At 37.8% G+C, this 22,885-nt stretch overlaps 1 protein-coding gene across 1 annotated transcript; it reads left to right on the top strand.

Annotated features, from left to right (window-relative positions):
- The first annotated feature begins 402 nt into the window (after positions 1 to 402).
- FEM1B (fem-1 homolog B) lies at positions 403 to 15,089 on the top strand. The gene is made up of 2 exons (XM_037833576.1): positions 403 to 1,327; positions 9,866 to 15,089. The coding sequence occupies exons 1-2, from the start codon at positions 1,080 to 1,082 to the stop codon at positions 11,499 to 11,501; spliced, it is 1,884 nt and encodes a 627-aa protein (XP_037689504.1). The 5' UTR covers positions 403 to 1,079; the 3' UTR covers positions 11,502 to 15,089.
- The last annotated feature ends 7,796 nt before the right edge of the window (positions 15,090 to 22,885 follow it).

Raw genomic sequence — 22,885 nt, 5'->3', positions numbered from 1 at the left:
GACCGACTTCTGTTTTTTTTATCAGAACCGGGGACCACGACCCTGCCACCCTCCCACATTTTGGTGGCCCGGAGACTATGCCCTTTCCCCCCAGTGGGCCCTGTCAGGCCCCCAATCAAGGGCAGAGAGAGGTCCTGCACCATCTATGGTAAAACGGGCGGCCCCCACTGGTCCACAGGTAGGATCGGCTCATCGCCCACACTTCGCCCCCTCCTTGGTTAGGGACCCCTTAGGGATATATGGGGAAGGGTGGGGGCTTCAGACGTCAAGGACACAAGAGGACATCTAGGCCCAAACTGGGGATGGGCCGACAACACGCACCAGAACCTTTCTTCACTGTTGTCGCGTTTTCCCGCCGGTCAGCTTTAGAGGTGACACCCCACTTAACCGTCCCTCCCGCTTCCCCCTGCCCCTCTACCCCGAGCCCTGTCTGCGGAGGCTCGCCTTCCTCCCCGCCTGGAGTTCGGGGCTGCTGCCGCGGGAGCGTTCCGCATCGCTTCGGGGACGTATTGGCGGTTGATTCCTGAAGCTATCGACAGCGCCTGACGCTTCCGGGCTCCGGTGGGCAAGTGCCTGCAGGTTTCCTCCAGCCAGAGTGGGCGGAGAGCCGAGGCAGAGGAAGTTTTAGGTCTTCGGACAAGTGGGCCGGATCGGGTGAGACGCGCCCGTCTTTCGCCATCTGGGACGCGCGCGGCCCACTCGAGACCCCGCGGGCGACCCGTACCTCGGGCACGCGCCTGTCTCAGCCCGCAGGAAGGAAGGGTCCGGCCTGAGGTCCGGGGCGGCGGCCACCATGGAGATCCCCTCGGCCCAGCGCCGGGGCCTGGGGCCTTGGGGGTGGCCCTGACCGCCCTCCTCCCTGTCCGGGCTGGGTCGCGGACGTGCCCCCGTGGCACTCGGCCACCTCTGCGTCTCCGCCCTCTCCGGGCCGCGCTGCTGCCTGGGCGCGGCGGCGGCGACGGCTCCCCGTTGAATGGGCAGTGAGGGCCCAGGTTTGAAGTGCTGGAGAACGCGGCCTTCGGGGGCGCAAAGCAGCAGCAGCGGTGGCGACCAAACGGGTGTTGGAGTTGGCGGCAGCCATGGAGGGCCTGGCTGGCTATGTGTACAAGGCGGCCAGCGAGGGCAAGGTGCTGACTCTGGCCGCCTTGCTTCTCAACCGGTCTGAAAGCGACATCCGCTATCTGCTTGGCTATGTCAGCCAGCAGGGAGGGCAGCGCTCCACGCCCCTCATCATCGCTGCCCGCAATGGGCACGCCAAGGTGGTACGCTTGCTGTTAGAACATTACCGGGTGCAGACTCAGCAGACAGGCACCGTCCGCTTCGACGGGTAGGTACATCCTAACTCCAGGCTCCTTTCCGACGCGCATGGCACCCACCACTTCACGAGTCCTCTCTATCACCCCTTTTTATATACATACTCACTTGTCCCTTTTTATACTTCCTGTTGACCCCTAATGTCCACTTCATCTTCCTTCCCTGTTTTGCTGCCCATCCTCGTCGGCCCCTACCCTTTATTCCCTCTGTGGGTAGATAGCCACACCCTCTGTTCTTGATATCTAATAGATATTTTCCTTCTCTACTAGATAGGCTGTGAACAAGCAGTGTGGAGGAGGTGGGTGCCTATCCAGATTTTACCTTTTTCAGTACGTAGGTTGTAACCGGGTTCAGGAATTAACAAGGTCAGCAGTTAACATTGAAGGCCTCAGTTTGATGAGTTAATTGGCCACCAAGTTTTCCCCCACCCCTTTTCAAATAAGTGGTCCGATAAAGCCCTCAGAGGGTTGCTGCAGCGTTAATATCAAATTAAGGCCCTAGTACCAGCAGCACCTCCAGCCTGTTAAGGGATTGTATCAGTCACATATTCCAAGACATGATTCTGACTTTTCTACATTGCTCAGAGTAGATATATTAGGTACAAAAATGACACCGGACCAGATGTGAGAAATGATGCTATTGTTAATTAGATGTAACCCTGTAATATGTTGGGGAAGTTTGATAATTTACTGTTATTCCAGGTGGGATATTGTCATAGTTAAATTTTGTCCTCTGGGTTTAATTGAACATAATTTTTCAGTATGATGATGTTGAAGACAAGCTGTGAGGTTTTACATTATCCTCTTTTCATAAAAGGATTTAAAATGTTTTACAGATTACAACTGCATAAAGATTTTGCTTCATTCATTGCATTCATTTTGTTGACCTGTACCAGTACATAGGCTATTCTGGCATTTTCTTTTGATATAAATGGGGTCAACTCATAAACATATATATCTTCAGTTTTTTTGTTTGTTTGTTTTTAAATTCAGTTTTATTGAAATATATTCACATACCATACAGTCATCCATGGTATACAATCAACTGTTCACAGTACGATCATATAGTTATGCATTCATCACCACAATCTATTTCTGAACATTTTCCTTACATCAGAAAGAATCAGAATAAGAATAAAAAACAAAAGTGAAAAAAGAACACCCAAGCCATCCCCCCCATCCCACCCTATTTATCATTTAGTTTTTGTCCCAATTTTTCTACTCATCCATCCATACACTAGATAAAGGGAGTGTGATCCACAAGGTTTCCACAATCACACTGTCACCCCTTGTAATCTACCTTGTTATACAATCGTCTTCAGGAGTCCAGACTACTGGGTTGTAGTTTGGTAGTTTCAGGTATTTACTTCTAGCTATTCCAATACATTAAAACGTAAGAGGTGTTATCTATATAGTGCATAAGAATGTCCACCAGAGTGACCTCTCGACTCCATTTGAAATATCTCAGGCCACTGAAACTATTTCGTCTCATTTTGCATCCCCCTTTTGGTCAAGAAGATATTCTCAATCCCAACATTGCCGGGTCCAGATTCATCCCCGGGAGTCATATCTTGCGTTGCCAGGGAGATTTACACCCCTGGGAGTCGGATCCCACGTAGAGGGGAGGTCAGTGAGTTCACCTGCCGAGGTGGCTCAGTTAGAGAGAGAGAGAGGGCCACATCTGAGCAACAAAGAGGTACTCACGGGGAGACTCTTAGGAACAATTATATGCAACTTTAGTCTCTCCTTTGCAGTAACGAGCTTCATAAAGGCAAGTCCCATGATAGAGGGCTTGGCACATCAAACTGCCAGTCCCAATGTTTGTGACAACATCAACAGTAGTCCAGGTGAGGAAGTCCAACACTTCTGCACCTTCCCCCAGCTCCATAGCTTCAGTTTTGATTATTGAAAGCTGCCTGGTTAAAATCTGATTGAAAAAAACATTTCTTCTTTAAGATAACTAGGAGTATTATTAAATTTTGGTTCATTCTTTTTTAGGTTTTAATAACAAATCTTTTTCTCCTGTGCTTTATAGATGAGAGGGAAATATTTTAGCACATTATATTTTAATAAAACGATAGCCCAAGAGTAGTGGCTTATCTCTGGTTCCATCTCTATAGACATTAAGGAGATGGTCCTTTTCATGTTGACCAAAGATGGCAACCTGATTTATGTTTGCTTTCCTTTACTGTCTTCTATGTCCTGTCTGTAACATCCTGCATTCCCATGGCCTGGCCTATACCCAGTGGAGGAGTGAAGCAGAATGACCCTTGAACCTACATTTTGCATTCCAGCTGTTATAGGCACATGCATCCATTGAGATATCAATGTCTGCAATAACACTGTTGAGAACACTGCTGCTAAGGAGATTGCTGAAGCCTATGTGGATAAAGGAGAACAGTGTGGAGAGAAAATAGTTTTCTAGAGTTTGGAAAGACTTTGCTTAATGCTCTCTTCCTCGACCATTAGTGTAGAGGAAGTTATTGAGGTGGTAATTGAAAGAACCTGAAATGACTAGAAATGTTGCTTGCCTGGCCTGTGAAATTAAGAGGTTCAGTAAGTAAACATTTATTGAACACCTACTGTGTGCTAGGCTCTGTGGGAGGGATTGGGTATATAGAGATGAATAATAAACTTTTCCCACTTGGAGGAGGACAATCTAGTGGGGGGAGAGAAAGAAATAGATACGTAAACAAATAAGGGTTTTAGGATTAATGAGCCATTTCTGGTTATGTATTTATGTCTTTCAGACTACTGATAAAGGATAGAGGAGGAAGTGCTCAGCTTTGCCTGGGGGAAACAGGGAAGGCTTCAAAGAGGAAAGGATGTTTGAGCCAGGTCTTAAAGGACAGTAGGAAGTGAGGAAGGTGTATGGGAAAGGCATTCCGATCAGAGGGGCAGCAGCAGGGTGCACTCGGAATGACAATGTTTCAGTTGCGCTGGGCAACTAAAAAAGAGATTGTGGGAGAACTGGAGAGAGGGGGAAGCCTACTTTTGTTGTTACTAAGGATCATTAACACTTGATCCTTACCAAGTTTTAAGAACTTGTGAGACTGCAGTTGCAAATGTTGTGTTTGCATCATTTGCAATTTCATCTGAACCTTCTTGAATTGATCTGTTTAATTTATGGATTATCATAATTATGAATTTATTACCTGCTATGTATAAGTAATTTAGCATTTTATTTATTAAATAACTATGATGGGCCTGGCCCTGTGCCACGTTCTGTGGAGGACAAAAGAAATTTAAGAGTTTCTATATTTGAGGAGCTTACCAATATATTGATAAAAGAGAAAAATTAAAGTTCATGGCCACCTTTCTGCCCATTCACACCATCCTGTGAGATTATTTTGCAATTTATCCCAGTCATTTGTCATTTCAGTACCAGAAAAACAAGAGCGTTATTTGCAGGTGTCATTCCACTTTGAACTCCTTCCAGAACCTTGTGAACATGTTGGCCTGAATGAGGTGTTAATGATGATGAAGTTCACTTACCTCTTGGGGGCTGGTTTTTGAAAGTACTTGGCTAAACCCCCTTCCTTAGACTCAATTGGCATCGATGACCAGGTAGAGGCCAACAGTGTGTGCTGAACTAGGTTACTGTTTCTTAATTTTTAGTAATATGGATGCCGTCTTCACTTTTTTTTTTTTCAAGTCATTCAACACCTGTTTTGTTATTAATATTTTTCTTGAAATTATCTCACTTAGCTCCATCCTAAACAAAAAATTATCTGTGATTATGTTTTGTGTGTGTGTGTGTGAGAGAGAGACAATTAAAATAGCTTAAAAAAAAGTGTTCTGCCTAAAGACTTCCATAATACTTTAGGAAACTAAAGTGGATTCATAATAGATCCTCAAGGGCAAAAGGGCCACCTAACTAGATTAAACCTCACTTTGATATGGAGTCCTTGAGAATAACACTTGAGATTTTATTATACTTACAGCTCAACATGTAAAGACTAAAACTGATGTGGATGAGTGGACAAGAAGAAAAGTCACATGAGTGGGAATGAAAGAACAGTTAGTTGGAGAATGGGATGCTATTAAGAATGTTACAGAAATGGAGCAGAACAAAGGAGAGGTATCATGTGACTATGGAATATTGTGCTGGCCTGAGTTCTGAGGGCCCGACTGCTCTGTGCCAGGTTGTGGGGAACCCCTGTCTATAAGAAGCTTGCTGAGAGAGAGAACTGGACCTCTGAGAATTCTGAGGCTTTTTGTTGAGTGCTCTTACTTTCAAAGTCAGTGTTAGTGCTAATACTTTTAATAAATGTCCGGGTAGGGGAAAGGAATGAAGAGCACACTATCATTTGAACTCTCAGTGACTTCATTTAGAAAGTCATTGGCAATTATTTATTTCAAAGGACTACATTTGATCTAATGAATGATTTTAAGGACTTGGGCTAAAATAAAGTGCTCATCATTTACATTTAATGAATATTTTTCCCACTTCAAATGTTTCAGCGAAGCCTTTCCATTTTAAATTGAACTAGGAAATAGATTAGCTTAGTTTTGTGATCAGAAATGTCTTTTATCATGAAATGTTTCCATTGTCTAATGCATACTTTTTGTTTCAAAAGGTGAATATCAGATTATAGTCTCTTGATTTTAAGATGAAATACATAATGAGATAGTTTGCATTGCAATTTTGGACTGAGTCTCGAAAGATCATTGTCTGCAATGCTTCTCCCATAGGAACCAAGAAAGTGTTGTATTAATTTTTTTATAACTTCATTTTGGGATTTGGTTTTGAGGCAATATGCTGTTATAATTTTAGCTTAGTTTTATAGACTGAAGAATGTCATAGATGTTAGGATTATAATTCTCTTTAATCTTTCAATATTTTGGTTTAGGTGTAGAAATTCTAAATTTACCAAGGCTTACATTGCTGAAGATCTAGTCCTTTATAAAACATTCTGCAATATATTTTTTGTCATAAAAATACTTTACTAAAATTTAATTGGGCTCAATAAAAGTAGATAATCAAAATGTTTTTGAGGCTCATATCACATCACTATATAGCTCAAGGAAAAAAAAAGGAGAATTATTAGACTATGCTAAGCAAAATATTAAATGGACCAGTTAGTTTTCATTTTAAAAACCAAGTGAAGTACATGCCTGTAATTTAATTTTTACTTTTACATTATAAATTTTAGAAAGTTTGAGGTCAGAAGAATCTTTTAATCACTTTTTGTCTCACAGTTTTTGTCTTTAAAATGGGGGCAGTACTTGTAGGGTTATTGTGAGAGGTAAAGAAAATGTATGTGAATGCTTATTTTCATGTAATTTTTCTTGATTTGAGTTTTACATAGTTAAGGTTCATGTCCCTGGCATAATAATTTTACATTTTAAAGAACAGTAGTGCAAGAAAACATGGTAACTATAGAAGTGTAACGGTACTAACTATATATGTTTTTTTGATAGATTACATTAATGATCAATTTGAAAAAATGCTCTTTAAAGTGAAACAGTGATATGTACCATGCATTTCATGGTTTCAGAGTACTTTAGTATTTGTAACCACATGCGAACCTTTTAGTTATATATCTAAAAAATGGGCATATTAGTACCTGTCTGATAGAGTTATTGGGAAGAGATTGTTGTGAGGATTAAATGAGATATATTGCATAATAAATGCTTAATATAATGTTTGGTACATTGAAAGTATTTGATAAAAGCCATTTGTGTTCATTTAAACTTTTCCTTTAAAGTGAGTGTGCCTCTTTTTAAAAAATATCTCTACTTTTAATTAAGGTATAATTTAAATCTGGTAAGATGCATAAATCTTGTGTACAACTTGATGAATTTTTATATATGTTTGCATCTATATAATAATATATAGATATAATATATATATATATAGATCAATATATAGAACACTGTTACCACCCTAAAAGTTTCCATTGTCCCTCTTCTCAGTCAATTCCTTTTCTCTTCCCAGAGGTAATGATTATTCTGACTTTCCATCACCATAGATGAGTTTTGCCTATACTTGACCTTTCCGTAAATAGAATCAGGCAGTATATTATCTTCTGTGTCTGACTTTTTTGTCTATGAGATAACGTCTATGATATTTGTTGATGTTGCATGTATCAGTAGTTTGTTCTTTTTATTTGTTTTTTAAAAAAATATTTCCAAGTAGTATTCCATTATATGAATATACTGCAATTTATTTATCCATTTTCCTGTTTATGGATATTTTGTTTGTTTCCAGTGTTTAACTATTATGAATAAAGCTGCTCTGAGCATTCTTGTGTATGTCTTTTGGTGGACATACGCATGCATTTCTCTTGATTATGTATACCCAGGGAGTGGAATTGCTAGGTCATAGAGTAGGTGTATGTTTAACTTTAATAGATATTGCCAGTTTTCCCAAAGCGGGTGAACTAAATTACATTCTTAACATCAATTTCCATCAGGAATGAGAGTTTCAGTTGCTCCATACCCTCACCAAACTTAGTAATATCAGGTCAGTCTTGTATTTATTGGCCATTTGGATATTTTATTTTGTGAAGTACCCTGTTAATTCTTTTGCACATTTTAAAATTGGGTTATTTGCCATTTTCTTATCTGTTTGTATTGAACTTTTTATGTATTCTTAGTCCTTTGTCCACTATAACTATTGTAAATCCTGAATGGGTGGATTGCCTATTCGCTTTCTTTCATGATGTCTTTTGATGAATAGAAGTTCTTAATTTTAATGAAGTCTAATAAATCAATTTTTTTCTTTTATGGTCTTTTGTTTTTTTGTATTCTATTTAATAAGTGTTTACCAACCCAAGGGTTATGAGTTTTTCCTAGAAGCTTTTCTGGTCTATGCTACTTTTCTAATTTTCATTTATAGTGTGAGGTATAGTGGTCAAGGTTAATTTTTTTCCAATACAGATATCTAGTTGCTCCAGCATCATTTATTGAAAAAAACATTCTTTCTACCTGAATTTAAGTGGAGCCTTCATAAATTAAGTGACTCTATCTGTATGGGTATATTTCTGTAGTTTTGTTTTTTGTTCCACTCTTTTTTTTGGCACACTATTTAAATTATTGTAGTTTGTCCTTCAATTTTATTTCCCTTCAAAATTATCTTGGTTATTCTAGGTGCTTTGCATTCCCATGTCCTCTTTAGCATTGGCTTGTTAATTTACACATGCACACACACACGCACACACGCACACTCTGCTGGGATTTTGATTTGAATTGCATTGACTCTGTAGATCATTTTGGGGGAGAATTGACATCTTAACACTAGACTTTCATACCATTAACATGGAATAGTTCTCCATTTATTTAGGTCTTCTCTGTTTACCTTAGGAGTGTTTTGTAGATTCATTAGATATTGACATTTTCTCATGCTGTTGTAAATGGTATTTTTTTTTTTGACTGAAAATTTTTCTTGTATTGAACTTTGTGTGTATAATCATGGCAGTAAAAATATAAGTGAATTTTAGTTAAAGCAAATTGTTTGCAAAAGGTACAATTTAGGCAGTAACATTTTATTTTCTTGATTCATTCTTTAGTTTAAAAAATCAATTAACAATTAAATGGTATTTTTAAAAAGATACTTCAGAAAGCTTTACATTTTTTTAGTGTATCTTGCATACAGTAAAATGCACAAATCCTAAGTGTATAGTTTGATGAGTTTTCCTAAATATCTACTATGTAGCCACCACCCTGCAGTGGTTTGGTTTGAGGAACATACAGATACATATGTGTATATTTTAAACTTTTTAATTGGAGTATACCATACATATAGAAAAATGCACTAATAAGTGTATAAAAATTTCACAAAGTGAACATATTTGTTTAATAAAGTTGCCTTTGTGCTTCCTCTCATTCACTTCTTCTCCCCAAAGATAACCAGTATCCTGACTTTTAACACTACAGATAGGTATATACATGTGATACCACAATATGCACTGTTTTCATTTGACTTCTTTTGGTCAGCATTATGTTTACATGATACATTAATGTTGTTGTATGGAGTAGTAATGGTTTCATTCTCATTGCTATTATAGAGTCAAGTATAATTTTTAGCTTCGATAACCTTAGGAAAATATTATCTGCTTAAGTTTTTCTTCCTGAAGTAGTTTCTAGCACAACATTATGTAGGGATTGGGGTGGCTTTAATACTGACTTATTGAGAGAAACCGTGGTACGTAGGGGCTACTGGGAAGGAAGAACGTGCTGTGCTCTTAAGAGCCAGTGCATCAACGTGGTGGTAAAGAAGTTACAAACTTCCATACATTTCCTCTTTGTTATCTGAAATTTATTTAATTTTGCCAATAGAAACTTGGTAATTCTTAAGAGTTTTTTAAAATAGATTTATATATTTTAGTAAAAACAATAATAGCTAACATTTATTGAGCTCATACTGGGAACAAGTTACTATGGTATGCTTCACTTAAATCTTCTGATTTTATTTTCACAAAAACTGATGTTTTATTACTATTCTGGAGAGCCAGGTCTTGGTCAGTGTACATGATGAATGCATCCTTTAAATTTATGTTAGTGCTTATGGCCTCCATTTTCTAATAGTTTGTTCTTTTCATGTATAGGTATGTCATTGATGGTGCTACCGCTCTTTGGTGTGCAGCAGGAGCAGGACATTTTGAAGTTGTTAAACTTCTAGTCAGTCATGGAGCCAACGTGAACCATACCACAGTTACTAACTCCACCCCTCTGCGGGCAGCATGCTTTGATGGCAGACTGGACATTGTTAAATACTTGGTTGAAAATAATGCCAACATCAGCATTGCCAACAAGTATGACAACACTTGCCTAATGATTGCAGCATATAAGGGACACACTGATGTAGTCAGATACCTTTTAGAACAACGTGCTGATCCCAATGCTAAAGCACATTGTGGAGCTACAGCATTACACTTTGCAGCTGAAGCTGGGCACATAGATATTGTGAAAGAGTTGATAAAATGGCGAGCTGCTATAGTAGTGAATGGGCATGGGATGACGCCATTAAAAGTAGCTGCTGAAAGTTGTAAAGCTGATGTTGTTGAACTTTTGCTCTCTCATGCTGATTGTGACCGAAGAAGTCGGATTGAAGCTTTGGAACTCTTGGGGGCCTCCTTTGCAAATGACCGTGAGAACTATGACATCATGAAGACATACCACTATTTATATTTAGCCATGTTAGAGAGGTTTCAAGATGGTGACAACATTCTTGAAAAAGAGGTTCTACCACCAATCCATGCCTATGGGAATAGAACTGAATGTAGAAATCCTCAGGAACTGGAATCTATTCGGCAAGACAGAGATGCTCTTCACATGGAAGGCCTTATAGTTCGGGAACGGATTTTAGGTGCTGACAATATTGATGTTTCCCATCCCATCATTTACCGGGGAGCTGTTTATGCAGATAACATGGAATTTGAGCAGTGTATCAAGTTGTGGCTTCATGCACTACACCTCAGGCAGAAAGGCAACAGGAATACCCATAAGGATCTTCTTAGATTTGCTCAAGTTTTCTCACAGATGATACATTTAAATGAAACTGTGAAGGCTCCAGATATAGAGTGTGTTTTGAGATGCAGTGTTTTGGAAATAGAACAAAGTATGAACAGAGTAAAAAATATTCCAGATGCTGATGTCCACAATGCCATGGACAATTATGAATGTAATCTCTATACCTTTCTGTATTTAGTATGCATCTCTACCAAAACACAGTGCAGCGAAGAAGATCAGTGCAAGATTAACAAGCAGATCTACAACCTGATTCACCTTGATCCCAGAACTCGTGAAGGTTTCACCTTACTGCATCTAGCAGTCAACTCGAATACGCCAGTCGATGATTTCCACACCAATGACGTCTGCAGCTTTCCAAACGCACTTGTCACAAAGCTCCTGCTGGACTGTGGTGCTGAGGTGAATGCTGTGGACAACGAAGGAAACAGTGCCCTTCATATTATCGTTCAGTACAACAGGCCCATCAGTGATTTTTTGACCTTGCACTCAATTATCATTAGCCTAGTTGAAGCTGGCGCTCACACTGACATGACAAATAAGCAGAATAAGACTCCGCTAGACAAAAGTACAACTGGGGTATCTGAAATACTACTTAAAACTCAGATGAAGATGAGTCTCAAGTGCCTGGCTGCCCGAGCAGTTCGGGCTAATGACATTAACTACCAAGACCAGATCCCCAGAACTCTGGAAGAGTTTGTTGGATTTCATTAAGTGACTGGATATGTAAAATCGTTTAATGTGGTGCTAAAAAGTAAAGGACTTTAATCACAGACAATAGAATTATGTGTTCATAAATTCTACTTTTCTTTCCACTGTCCTTCCAGTCTATCCTTCCTTAGTTCTATATTTGGTCTTCTTGCCTCAAATGGGAATTGATTTCAGATACACCTTAAGCAAAGCCACTTTGTTTAGGTGTGTCTATGACTTAAGGTGTTTGGATATTGGCCACTTACAACTATTTGGTTTTTTTCTTCCTTTTTTTTTTTTTTTAAGGAATGAATATATTTTATGTGTCAAGGGGACATTTATGATTTGAAGTTGATAATGTTTTGAAAAGCTACCTACAAAAGTATTTCTGTGAAAAGCCTTTGTTGGTTTGTTATCTGTGCAGCAGTTCTGAGGATTTAATGAGGAAAAAACTAAAAAGGAACATTAAAAGTAATGGGCTACACAGCTGTTCTTCACAGGCCAAACTGCTGTAGATAATTTTCACTCTTCCATTATTTATGTAGAATGAAACATAACATCATAACATTAAGAGGATTTCAAAAATATATAGTTGCAGATTAATCAGAAAAAAATGTGCTAACTTAGTTACAAATTTATAAAGTTATATAAATCCATTGAAGTTGTTTCATTACATTTGGAGGTATTTACAAAGTAGTAGCAATCTTAAACCAGTAGTTTTTAAGATTACTGATGGACTTTTCACTTTCAGACTTGAATTCCAAAGTTCTTTAAGGTCTTTGTTTTAATGTAATTTATCTAAATTGTGGCAGTCTGCATTTGAATCAGCTCCCAGACATTATGAATGCAGTGTTTTCTTATGAAACAAATTGTCACAATATAGTTATCTATTCTGTTTTTTGCCCCATGTTTCTTTCCTCCTGTGTGGCATCTTTTAAAAATTGGAAGCTGCTTTTCAAGAGGGCATTTTAGGTGCCTACCTATTTTTAATTTTTTCACATTTCTTTACTTAGTTTGTTACAAGAAGTAAAAAAATCACTAGTGTGGTATAGAGAAATTAAATGTTTTTGATGATGAAAAGAACTCATAATGCCACTTTGAAAAGTGTTTGAGAGCTGCAAATTTTTCAACCACAAAACATTACTTATGCTATACAGAGGCCTTTATGGATTTTTTGTTTTGTTTTAACTGCAACACTTTAACTGGCAGACTAAAAGTATTCTGTGATTATTTTTAAGCATCACAGAAATTCAAGTAAACACCTATTTTTAATGATGTTAAAAATGAAAAAGTAAAATTAGCTTTATCTGTATTTTTCTCTCTAGTGCCAAATGAATGCCTTAGCTACTCATAGTGCATGGTTCTATAAATAAAGACCTGCAGCTTTTTTTTTCTTTAATAACAAGCATTATAATGATGTTACAACATCAGATATAAACAAACTTAAAAAAAAAAGCCTATAAGGTTTCAATTAACCTTTTGTGTGTGGATATTATTTTGTGAAGGTTGCAGTTGGATCAGTATAAAACAATGACCAAGCCAAAATTAGCACCTAGGGCCTTAAATAAAATGAGATACCCCACAAAATGAAATGCTCTGAACGGTGGGACGGGAGGAAGGGGGGGTGCTTTAAAGACTTTCACCCCCAAGAAAACAAGATACTTTTACAGTTGCTGTAGTTACACTTCAAGTGTCTTCCTATTTCAGTTAGAAATGTTCTGATGATAAATTCTGCCATGGTAATAGATTTTTGTTTTCCTAACCTGAGATTTAACAAGGAAAGTTTTTAGAATGTATTAGGGAAGTATTTGAATGAACTTGCATTTGAAAGTACTGGCCTTGATTCTCCTGGCGCGAATCAAGGAAATACTTTACCTTGCTCTTGGCAGCTCTGGTGGCCTGAAAACGAAAAAGCACTTCCTCAAGGTGAGTGAATCATGTCTTTTCCATGGCTCAGGTCAACCCCTTTATTTTTTCAGACTTCAAGGCCCGCTTATTTGACATTTTGAGGAATAGCTATGACACTTGGTATTCAGTTGGTGCCATTATTAATGTATATGATTTTTAGACACCGAAACTTAAACGATCAGATAATGTTGCATGCTTTAAAAACATATTTTGTCCCTTTGGCTACCCAGAATCAGCACTATTTTAGATATTACTTATTTATAAAATGAGGATAATGCTTATATGTGCATACTGAGACCCTGAAATTTCATGACAGCTTTTTTAAGAAAGGAGGATTGAATGCTGGAGAAAGGAAAACTGCTGGTTGAATTGCTGGCAAAGTTGAAGAAAAATTTGAAGACAATGGAATAAACTATGAACTGTGCTAATGGTAACTGAGGATTTTTTTTTTTTTTATTATAATGTAGTAGTACATTTTGCACTGTCTTGTAAAATAAATCCCAATATGTACTGTGAAACACCTGTATAAACCATTCTTGAAACAAGTAACCTACATGCCTATTTTTTGTAAACATTTGTTTATAGTAGAATTATTTTAAAATATGTTTAATCAAATCCTTCCCAAACTTGTTTCTTTTTTTTTTTTTTTAAGGAAAAGAAATAGGTACGAAAGGTGATAGTTCTGCATTTCAGCTTTCTGAGAAATGTAGGTTTTTCTCCATTTTCCAGTCACTTTTGTCATTTTATATTTATTATTGGTGGAAGTATTGCTTGTATTGTAATTCTTTCTTGATAGCATTACAATTCAATCAAAACTTCTTAGTCCTGCTCAGTAATTGACATATAAATTTGGATGAACTAGAGGCTCAGTGGATGCTTTCATTTGCAAACCATGTGAAATTTAGTTGGGCTTTGCCCTTTTAATACAGCTGGTGAGATTGAATTCTTGAGTTTAGGTAACTATTTAACTCAAGGCATGGGCCTCAAATTCATCCTCTCAGTTGATAAGGGGAAAATTTTTACATAAGAACACTGGCATTGACCAGTTTCTTTCCGTTCACCCTGGATTGGTCTAGTAGGCTACAGTCCAACTACATTAAGGTTCTTTGCCATAGGAACATGAAACACAAAACCCCAAAAGCAGATGATCTGCAGGCTTTGGTCTTGCTTGTTTCTGGGAAGGATTTATTTCATTATACTAATAGATGATTAATAACTGGAAATCATGAGAAAGTTAGACAGGTATGACAGTAGTATTTGAAGTAAAATATGTTGGGGGAGAGGGGTGCAGCAGCTCCCTAAGTATTAACTCTGTATTTGGCAAGTGTCTTTAAAAATTAAATCCCAAGGGGACAATACCCTGTCACCAGTTTCCACCATAGTTGAGGCAGCTACTTATGAGTAAGACCACTTTGGATTATTCAAGCAGAAGCATTTCTTTTTTTGGAATGGGGTGGGGTAAGGAATTAGTTGCTAGATTTTAGATCACAGTTCACTGGTTTAGAAGCAGCTAGTGGTTGAACTAGTGAATAGATGGATAGAACTATAAACAACTTGTTTTTATGATAGATTTTCTGTAAAAATCTTAAATGTTCCTTTTCAGGCTAGCCACCTGTGTCAATATACAGATGATTGTTCTGTTTTCCTCAACCAAGGCACTGATTATACTGTAACACTAAAATGGATTAAAGAAAGCAAAACTCTTGTCTGTTGCTCTGTGAAAAGTTATTGGTCTATAGATTTTATGCTGTGTGTTCATTTCTGTTCTGAAAATGTACAGTTCTGCTCTGGATACCCTCTTTGGAAAGTAGAAAGCTCCTAATTATGTTGGTCAGATTGCAGGGCTTTCTCAGGCATTTTGGCGACTTGCTCAACTCTTTAGATAGGCTGGTTTGTACAGTATCCCCTCCCCCAAATATGGGGTCTGAAATAAATCACTGGTAATGGTGATAGATATATTAATTTTTAAAACTGTAAAGTAAATGTCTCTAGTCTTAGGTTTGTGGTGTGTACATTTGTGTTAATATATAGGGAAGGGACAGTGACTTGATGGTTATGGGGAATATATCTTGATGTGTGTGCAAGGGTGAGTATTGCTAAATTATTAACAGCTTTTCATTTAAGGTGAGTCATGATGAATGGAACAATCAGAAAAATGAAGGAAGATACAAGCTTGCCAAGTTATGAAGTGAACAGGTTTTGTATCTGTTTTTATCAGGTGATATAAAATTTTGCATGGCTTTTTGTTTTTGTTTTTGTTGTTGTTGCTTGGTAATTGGTAGAGGAGAAAAGATAAGGAAAAAAACTCAGTTTATCCAATCTTTTCAGAGGTACTAAATGGGGAGTATAATCTGACTGGTTTAATCTGTCCTTTATAATAACCACCCCAATCCTGCAATCCTCCTTGTATTCTGGTAATTCACTGTGATTTATAACAAACCAGTGATGTCATTCTGTTGTGCACTTTTGTCAAACCATTTACGTAACTTTAATAAACAGAGTAAACTTGCTGACTGCACTGGAGGTCTATTAGTGATTTATATATTGCATGACATTTTCTATTTGAGTTTGACATGTAGAATCATTTTTAATTTCATGGCAATTGACAGTACGAATAGCTCAGCTAATTTGAAACTAACAATCTTGCTGTGTAAAAGGAAAAAACGGTGTTTGTGTTCAGTAAATGTCTGAAAAAACTGCCTTGAAGTTTGTGTCTTTATTGTTTAGTGTGCCTTAGTTGAGATGATCTTTTGCAGGGTTCATTAAAAAAAAGTTGTCAAAGTTACACATGTTCATGGGATAATAAAAATTCAGAGTGGAAAAAAAAAACTGCTTTCCTATCTCTCCCCACTTCCCATTTGAACTCTGCGGAGGCAATCACTTAAGTTTTTTGAGTAGCTTCCCAAAATATTTCTCTGCGTATGTGTATTATTTCTCCTTATTTTTTTATAAATGCAAACTTACCTTTCCTACACTATTCTGCATCTTGTCTTTTCATTTAATATATTTAGTTTTTGTCAAAATGATTAATGAAAAATGGTATTTCACAGTTTTGATATGCATTCCATTATGAATGAGGTTGAACACTTTCATGTATTTACTAGCCATTTGTATTTACTTTTTTTTTTTTGCTTTTGGGTTGTGGTCTTTTTTATGTTAGAAATTTTTTGGAAGTTTAAGGAAATTTTTGGTCATATGTCAGAGTTTGTAGTTTTTTCTTTGACTTTAATTATGGTTGTTTTATCATAAGTTTGGATTTTTATGTAGCTAAATATGTCACTTTTAAAAAGCCTTCTGTGTTTTGTATCCTGCTTGTAAGGCCTTCTACATTCCAAGGCTATAAATTTTACTCATGTTTTCTTCTAGTGTTTTTATGACTTCTCCCTCCCTCCCCCCACCCCCTTCTCCTCAGCAGCTGCTGCTTCAGTTTAAATCTTTGCTCTACCTGGAATTTATTTTGTTATAAGGATTCAGTTAGCCAAGGGCTCTCTTAATTTTCCCTGACTGATTTGAATAATAAACTAAATTGCCATAATGTAATTGGATTTTTTTTTTTTTTGGATTCTCTGTCCTATTCTGTTGTTCTGGCTGTGTGGTAGCGCTGTGGGGAATATTGTCAGGGTTCAAATCCTGGATCTTTCGCTTATTAGCTCTGTGACCTTGGGCAAGTTACTTTTATATCCAAGCTTCAATTTCTGTAAACTGGGACAATAATATTATCTAACTTGGATTGTGATGAACAAACGAGATAATTAAAATGTTTAACATAGTATTTCAGAGTGAAATGTTATGGTAAATGTTAAGTATTACTAATACCCGCTGAGTCTAGTAGTTCATTTGCTTTATTTGGAGAGGGGGATACTGTTGTTCATTGTATATTTTTTTTGTATAAATTTTTGTGTCATTTTATCATGTTAAAAGATTTTTTTGTTTACCATTGACTTAATAGAATAATTTGAGACTTGACATTTGTACAATTCTGAGTCTTTTTATCCAGGAGAAAGACATGTTTGTTTAATCAAGTCTTTTATGTCTTTGTCCAGAGAGTTTTTAAGTTTTTCTTTTAAATGAAGTTTCTGCAAATATCTTTATTAGTTTTGCTTGTTTGTTTATACTGAGGATGGGAGCTTTTCTTCCATTATACACCTAAATGTTAATGTTTGTACATGGGCACTTTAATAGATTTGCCTTATTAAAAATAATTTTTTCAGTTGCTTCTTTTGGATGTCCCAGAGACACTAATCACAATTACAAATAACGATTATTTTGCCCTTCTCATTTCTTGTATTCTTACCTCATATTTCTTTCTTTTATCTATTATATTGGTTAAGATTGGTTAAGAGTATTAAATTGTGGTGTTGGAGTACATCATTGGGACATACTTATTTTCAAATATAGATTTAGGGTAATCATTCCAGTTCCCCTTGGAGATCTGAAAAAAAAAAAAATTTAGAGCAATTCTCTCATTTTGTAGATGAGGATACAGTCCCAGAAAGAGATGGTTTGGCCATCCAAGGTCACACAAAGAATAGGATCTGGGTCTTGACCCAGTAAGCAGTATTTTTTCCCCTATTAGACTCACGCCAGTACTAGAGGAGCTCATCTTGGAATCTCTCCCAGGTTGGGACCTGGTTGCAATTCCCAGCTGCCCTGCAGAAATCAGACAGATTTTAGGGCTTTTTTTTTTTTTTTTTTCTGTGTTTCAAGTGATGTCTGCTGTATTCAAATAACAGATGACCAAACTAAAGAAAATACTAGCAGTAATATTTTTTTCAGATACTTGATCTAGACAACTTTTATCACGTGAGATTAAAACTTCAGGAGTATGTGCAATCTTAGCTTGTTGGCAAGCTTAGACGAAATTTTGTATTATTTGTGTGTGCTTTTTAAATTTGTTGTGTTCAGTCCATCTAGAGAGCAGGACTGGGGTTTTGTTTTTACCTGAACCAGACTTGGAAATGAGTATTTATTGAGTGCCTACTCTATGTCAGGCACTGTGCCAGGGATGTGCATACAAAAATAAAGATGGTCCCTGCCCTTGGATGCCTGTGTCCTGCTAGATGCCCCTATTTTAAGTCTGATTTTCTGTTTTTCCTCACAAATTCTAATTTTAATTCCCCAAATAAAAGTTAATGTGTTACTTTTTTGACTCTGGCTTGGGCACCCTTCTGCAAACATTTCAGAAAACATCATCACTTAAGTTGCTGCTCATCATTCTTTTAGGCAGTACCAGGGAGAAGAGAACAAAGAACATGCAAGACTGATTAGAAACGATGGGTCCATCAAGGAATGGTGCTCTCCCCCCACCTCTTAATTTTTTTTTTTCCTGCACATACCCCATTTTGAATCTAATGAGTTTGCTAGGTGTAGTTTAGCTTATATCTTACTGAAAAATTTTAGAGTCCAGGTGCAAGGCTTTTAACCCTCTCATCATGCCAAGCCAGTGGAGCTCCTTTCCTGTTTCAGGTTTTGAACATGCTGTCCTATTTAGAGCAATGTCAAAACTCATGGAATGGCAGTGACACAAAAGCACAATGCAGATTTTCATGTGGTTGATTAAGCTTGACAGCCCTTTGAGAAGAGCAAAGCTGATTGTAATATAAGGATAATTTCTGGAATTTGTTTTTTAAATCATAAGCAGTGCAGAAGAAAAGGCTGGCATGATAGCTGAGGGTAAAAGCAAAGGTCAGTGTGGGATGCTAAACTACTAATGGCTTTATTAAGTCACCCAGGACACACCTGGGTGGTACAGTGACTTGGCCACTTCTTAGTTTGGGGGTGAGGGGTGGTTGCAGTGAGTCATTAAGTCAGAAAAGGAGCATGATTAAGTCAGCTGTTTCTATTACAGTCTTCTTGGCATCCTGAAACTTGAAGCCAGAGAGACTGACTTAAGTCTAGAGTCTTATTCCGGGAGAACAGTGATGCTAAAAGCTCTTGAATACTGATGGAGGTAGCAACTTGTCTTTTTTAAGAACAGCTAAGTGAAGAGAGTTCCATTCCTTCTCCTGGAAGCTCTTCCTCATTCCCCTGGGCAGCGTTATCCCCTCTGTTGTGTTTTTGTTAGCATTTTGCTCCTTCCACTTTGCATCAGAATTACCTAGAAACTTGCCTCTCTTTTAAGAAATACCACCTTCCTTAACAAAGTAAAACCCAGAAGCTCCACTGGAAAAACATTCCTTGGGTTTTTTTGCCTATTACTGCCACGACCAAGACAGACCAAAGGACTGCTGAAGGACTGCTGAGATGGGCCTGTTTTAAGAAATTGACATTGTAGATTAGGGAACAACAGAATATTATGGCTCTATATTGGTGGCTCTATACGTGTAATGTGCCTGGAATAACCTCATCGAAATTGGGTTTGTGAGGTCTAGGGTGGAGCTTAAGGGTCTGTGGTTCTGACAGAGATCGCAGTGGGACCCCACCTTGAGAAGTTCAGCTCTGAATAGGTAAGCTGCTTTCTGAGGCACAACTTGCCTTCTGAGCTTGCATGCTCATGGCGTCTAATGTCAGAAAGAAGAGCACTCTTGTCTGGATTCTTCCTTTCCAGCTCTAAGTTGGCTGGAACTAAAGGATGCCATAATTAACACCCCCTTCTCAGAACATTGTATGACAGCATAAAGGCTTGAGGCCTCTCTCGAATCTAGCCAGCTTCTGCCCCTCAGCTTGTGAATCTTCTTTGATGAATTGCCCCTGTCCTATGGGAGGGGCCTCATGAGGGTGGGACTCCTCTACAGACTCACCATGTCAGAATCAAATGAGACCTCCCTTTCACAAATCCTTGTTTAGGTCTGTTTCCTCCACTAGACAGACCTTAGGTAAAAACCACCACCTGTGGGAAACTTGGTTTACCAGAGTCTGACTTTGCCCAAGGCATATTGTAAATCCTGCCCCCTCTTTTGAGTCCTGTCTTCTCCTTTGTTGCAGATGCTGAGGTGGAGTTTGGGCCACAGGGTATTTATTAGGGATCAACACCAGAGGCAGGGGTGTTGGAGGCAGGATGGGCAGAGGGAGACATTGAGGTGCAATTCAGGCCTGACAAAGCCTTGGCCAACCCCACGGGGAGCTCTGTTGCATATGTACCCTGTTAGAGTTGCCCTGTGGTGGGCCAAAATGGCTGGCTTTCATAGCCCCTTACAATCAGTCACTAAATATGGGCCATCTTGGGAAGGGCGTGCCCATGGGCGAGGTGGCTGTGCAGCTGAGGCAGACCCTGAGTGAGAAGACAGCTGCAGGCTCTGCTGACAGCACTTCCAAAACAGCTGGGGAGCAAGCCTTCCTTGAAGGGGGATCTGAATGGTATATCTTCTTGTCCACCATACTCATGAAGTCTTTTTTCTTTCAATTTTGAGAACATTTTCATTGTTCCAGAAAGAAAAATCCCATACCTTTAATACCCCCTTATTATTGACACTTAACATTGGTATGGTACTTTTGTTACAATTGCTAGTATTTTGCTGAGGATTTTTGCATCTATATTCATTTGAGAGATTGGTCTGTAATTGTCTTTTCTTGTAGTATCTTTATCTGGCTTTGGGTATTAGGGTGATGTTGGCTTCATAGAATGAATTAGGGAGTGTTCCCTCTTCTTCAATTTTTTGGAAAAGCCTGAGCAGATTGGTATTATTCTCCTTGGAATGATTGGTGGAATGCACCTATGAAGCCATCTGGTCCTGGGCTTTTCTTTGTTGGGAGGTTTTTGATGATTGTTTCAATCTCTTTATTTGTGATTGGTTTCTTGGGTCCTTCTATTTCTTCTAGAGTCAGTGTTGATTGTGTGTTTCTAGGAATTAATCCATTTCATCTAAATCATCTTATTTGTTGGCATACAGTTCATAGTATCCTCTTATGATCTTTTTATTTCTGTGGGGTCAATAGTAATGTTCCCCCTCTCATTTCTAATTTTACATGTTTGCATCTTCTCTGTTTTTTTCTTTGTCATTCTAGCTAAAGGCTTGTCAATTTTATTTATTTTCTCAACCAACTTTTGGTTTTGTTGATTCTATTGTTTTTATTCTCAATTGCATTTATTTCTGCTCTAATCTTTATTTTTTTTCCTTCTGCTTGCTTTGAGGTTATTTGCTGTTCTTTTTCTAGTTCCTCTAGGTGTGTAGTTAGGTGTTAAATTTTAGCTCTTTTTTAATGTAGGCATTTAGGGCTATAAATTTCCCTCTCAGCATTGCCTTTGTTGCATCCTATAAATTTTGATATGTCGTGTTCTCGTTTTCATGTGTCTTGAGATATTTAGTGATTTCTCTTGCAATTTCTTCTTTGACCCACTGATTGTTTAAGAGTATGTTGTTTAACCTCCATATAGTTGTGAATTCTCCAGTTCTTTGCCTGTTATTGATTCCCAGATTCATTCTATTAGGGTCAGAGAAAGTGCTTTGTATAATCTATTATGATCAGAGAAAGTGCAATCTTTTTAAAATTATTGAGCCCTGTTTTGTGCCTCAACATGTGGTCTATGCTGGAGAATGATCCATGAACACTTGAGAAGAATGTATATGCTGCTCTTTTGGTGGGCATGTATCTGTCTGTTAGGTCTAGTTCATTTATCATATTATTCAAGTTCTCTGTTTCCTTATTGATCCTTTGGATGATCTATCTATTAATGAGAGTGGTGTATTGAAGTCTCCAACTATTATTGTAGAGACACCTATTTCTCCCTTCAGTTTTGCCAGTGTTTGCCTCATGTATTTTGGGCACCATGGTTAGGTGCATAAATATTTATGATTGTTATTTTTTCTTGGTGGATTACCCCTTTTATTAATATATTCTGTCCTTCTTTGTCTCTTTTACCAGTTTTGCATTTAGAGTCTATTTTGTCTGATATTAATTTAGCTACCCCAGCTCTTTTCTGCTTACTGATGGTATGGAGTATCTTTTTCCAACCTTTCACTTTCAATCTTTTTTTGTCCTTGGGTCTAGGGTGAGTCTATTGTAGACAGCATAAAGATGGATCATATTTTTTAATCCATTCTGCCAATCTGTGTCTTTTGGTTGGCAAGTTTAGCCCATTAGCATTCAATGTTATTACTGTAAAAGCAGTATTTACTTCAATTATTTTATCCTTTGACTGTTATGTGTCATATCTTAGTTTTCTCTCTCTCTCTTTTTTTTTTTTACCCTTACTGATAATCTTCATTTCTACATTGTTATCCAAACCTCTGTCTCTTGTCTTTTCCTTCAGCCTGTAGAATTCCCTTTAGTGTTTCTTTTAGGGTAGGTTCCTTGTTTATCTGAATATTTTAAACTCCCCTTCATTTTTGAAGGATAGTTTTGCTGGATAAAGAATTCTTGGCTGGCAGTTTTTTTTTTCTTTCAATGCCTTAAATATATCCTACCACTGCTTTCTTGCCTCCGTGGTTTCTGATGAGAAATTGGCACTTAGTCTTATTGTGGTTCCCTTGTATGTGATGAGTCATTTTTCTCTTGCTGCTTTCATAATTCTCTCTCTGTCTTTGGCATTTGACATTCTTATTAGTATGTGTCTTGGAGTA

This window comes from Choloepus didactylus, chromosome 4 (genome assembly GCF_015220235.1).
Source record: "Choloepus didactylus isolate mChoDid1 chromosome 4, mChoDid1.pri, whole genome shotgun sequence".
Lineage (NCBI taxonomy): Eukaryota > Metazoa > Chordata > Mammalia > Pilosa > Megalonychidae > Choloepus > Choloepus didactylus.
The sequence above is the reverse complement of the archived record's forward strand: the minus strand, read 5'-3'. Positions and strand labels throughout refer to the sequence as shown.